Here is a 1,184-nt window from a genome sequence, read left to right as displayed (position 1 = left end):
GACACGGAGAACACTGACGGGCAGCCTCACTCATGCGTTCCGACAACAAATGACCCCAGACCTGCTCAACAACCCCATTTCACCTCCAGAGCTAAGCACTCTGTGATTAAAATCACAGGGGACGGCTAACCACAACTCCCGAGAAAATTCCTGCTGTAGCCAGGATCTCCCCACGGAGCAGAAGGCCCCTTCCTGCGGGCCTCAGCACGGGAATCACGCATCACAAATTATAGACCAGACAATGAACTGCTCTCTCACTACATCACATCTGTCAGGGAAGCAGCATAAAAAGAAGGGAAAACCAGGAAAGACGTAATTATAAGAACATAACTCAGTGCTGCAACAGGACGCCAGGAAACGCAGAGCAGAAATTTACAGCACAGAAAAACGTGAAATAGCTTTGCTGCCCTCACGTGTAGAGTTCTGGCAGTTTTAGCAAAAGTACAGAGGCCGGTTAAGAAAAGCTCCAAACATTCCTCACTGCTGCTCAGCTAACAGCAGCCGCAAGACTCAAAGGAGAGTCATGTTCATGACTGCCATTAACAGATGCCACCCATGCTGCTTGTACTGAACAGCAGTGGTGTCCGCAGCTCCAAACCATCCGAGAATATCACAGGTTCAGACACCTGCTGCAGGGCCTGGTCCAGGCAGCCTGGGCCATAAGGGCGTCCTCCCAGTGGGAAGGGCCTGACGCATCTGCCCAGTGACTGACCTCAGAAGTCACTCCATTACCAGCCGTGTGGCCCACTCTCTTCCAATATCAAGCTCAGACCAGCCTCCACTGCCTGACCCACAGGCTGCAAGAGGCCACATGAAGTCACACAGGAGGGAGGGTGAAGTTACCGCGACCCACGCTCTTCCTTCTTAGTGAGTCAGAGAATGTGTTTTTCTAGTCCTTCCCACCTCCTCCTATGAGCACAGCATCTGCTGGGGGCCCAGTGGTCCACTAAGCCACCAAGGCCAGCAGAGGCCCCGGCAATGCAGGGATTGCAAAATGCCACCTTGTGCTCAGTCCTGACAAGTCAGCCTGGTCCTTCATCTCAAGTGTCAGGACGGACTTCCACTCCCAGGATGAAAACAACAGCAATTCCTTAGAACTTGCCAAAGGTGGGATCCCCCTTCTCTCCCATGCTCCAGCCCCAGACACATGCCTGAAGTGCTGTGGCCACAGGGTGCATCGAAGA

The 1,184-nt window shown here is 53.2% G+C and overlaps 1 protein-coding gene across 1 annotated transcript in view; it reads right to left on the bottom strand.

The window, feature by feature from the left end:
* Positions 1-1,184, bottom strand: part of WDR27 (WD repeat domain 27) — a 116,464-nt gene that overhangs the window by 62,304 nt on the left and 52,976 nt on the right. Inside the window, exon 20 of the mRNA XM_011935085.1 lies at positions 733-797. Within this exon, the coding sequence (XP_011790475.1) occupies positions 733-797 (65 nt within the window). The remainder of the gene's footprint in view (positions 1-732; positions 798-1,184) is intronic.

The sequence above is a fragment of the Colobus angolensis genome, unplaced genomic scaffold (genome assembly GCF_000951035.1).
Source record: "Colobus angolensis palliatus isolate OR3802 unplaced genomic scaffold, Cang.pa_1.0 Scaffold14, whole genome shotgun sequence".
NCBI classification, from domain to species: Eukaryota; Metazoa; Chordata; class Mammalia; order Primates; family Cercopithecidae; genus Colobus; species Colobus angolensis.
This window is presented reverse-complemented; position numbering and strand designations above follow the sequence as displayed.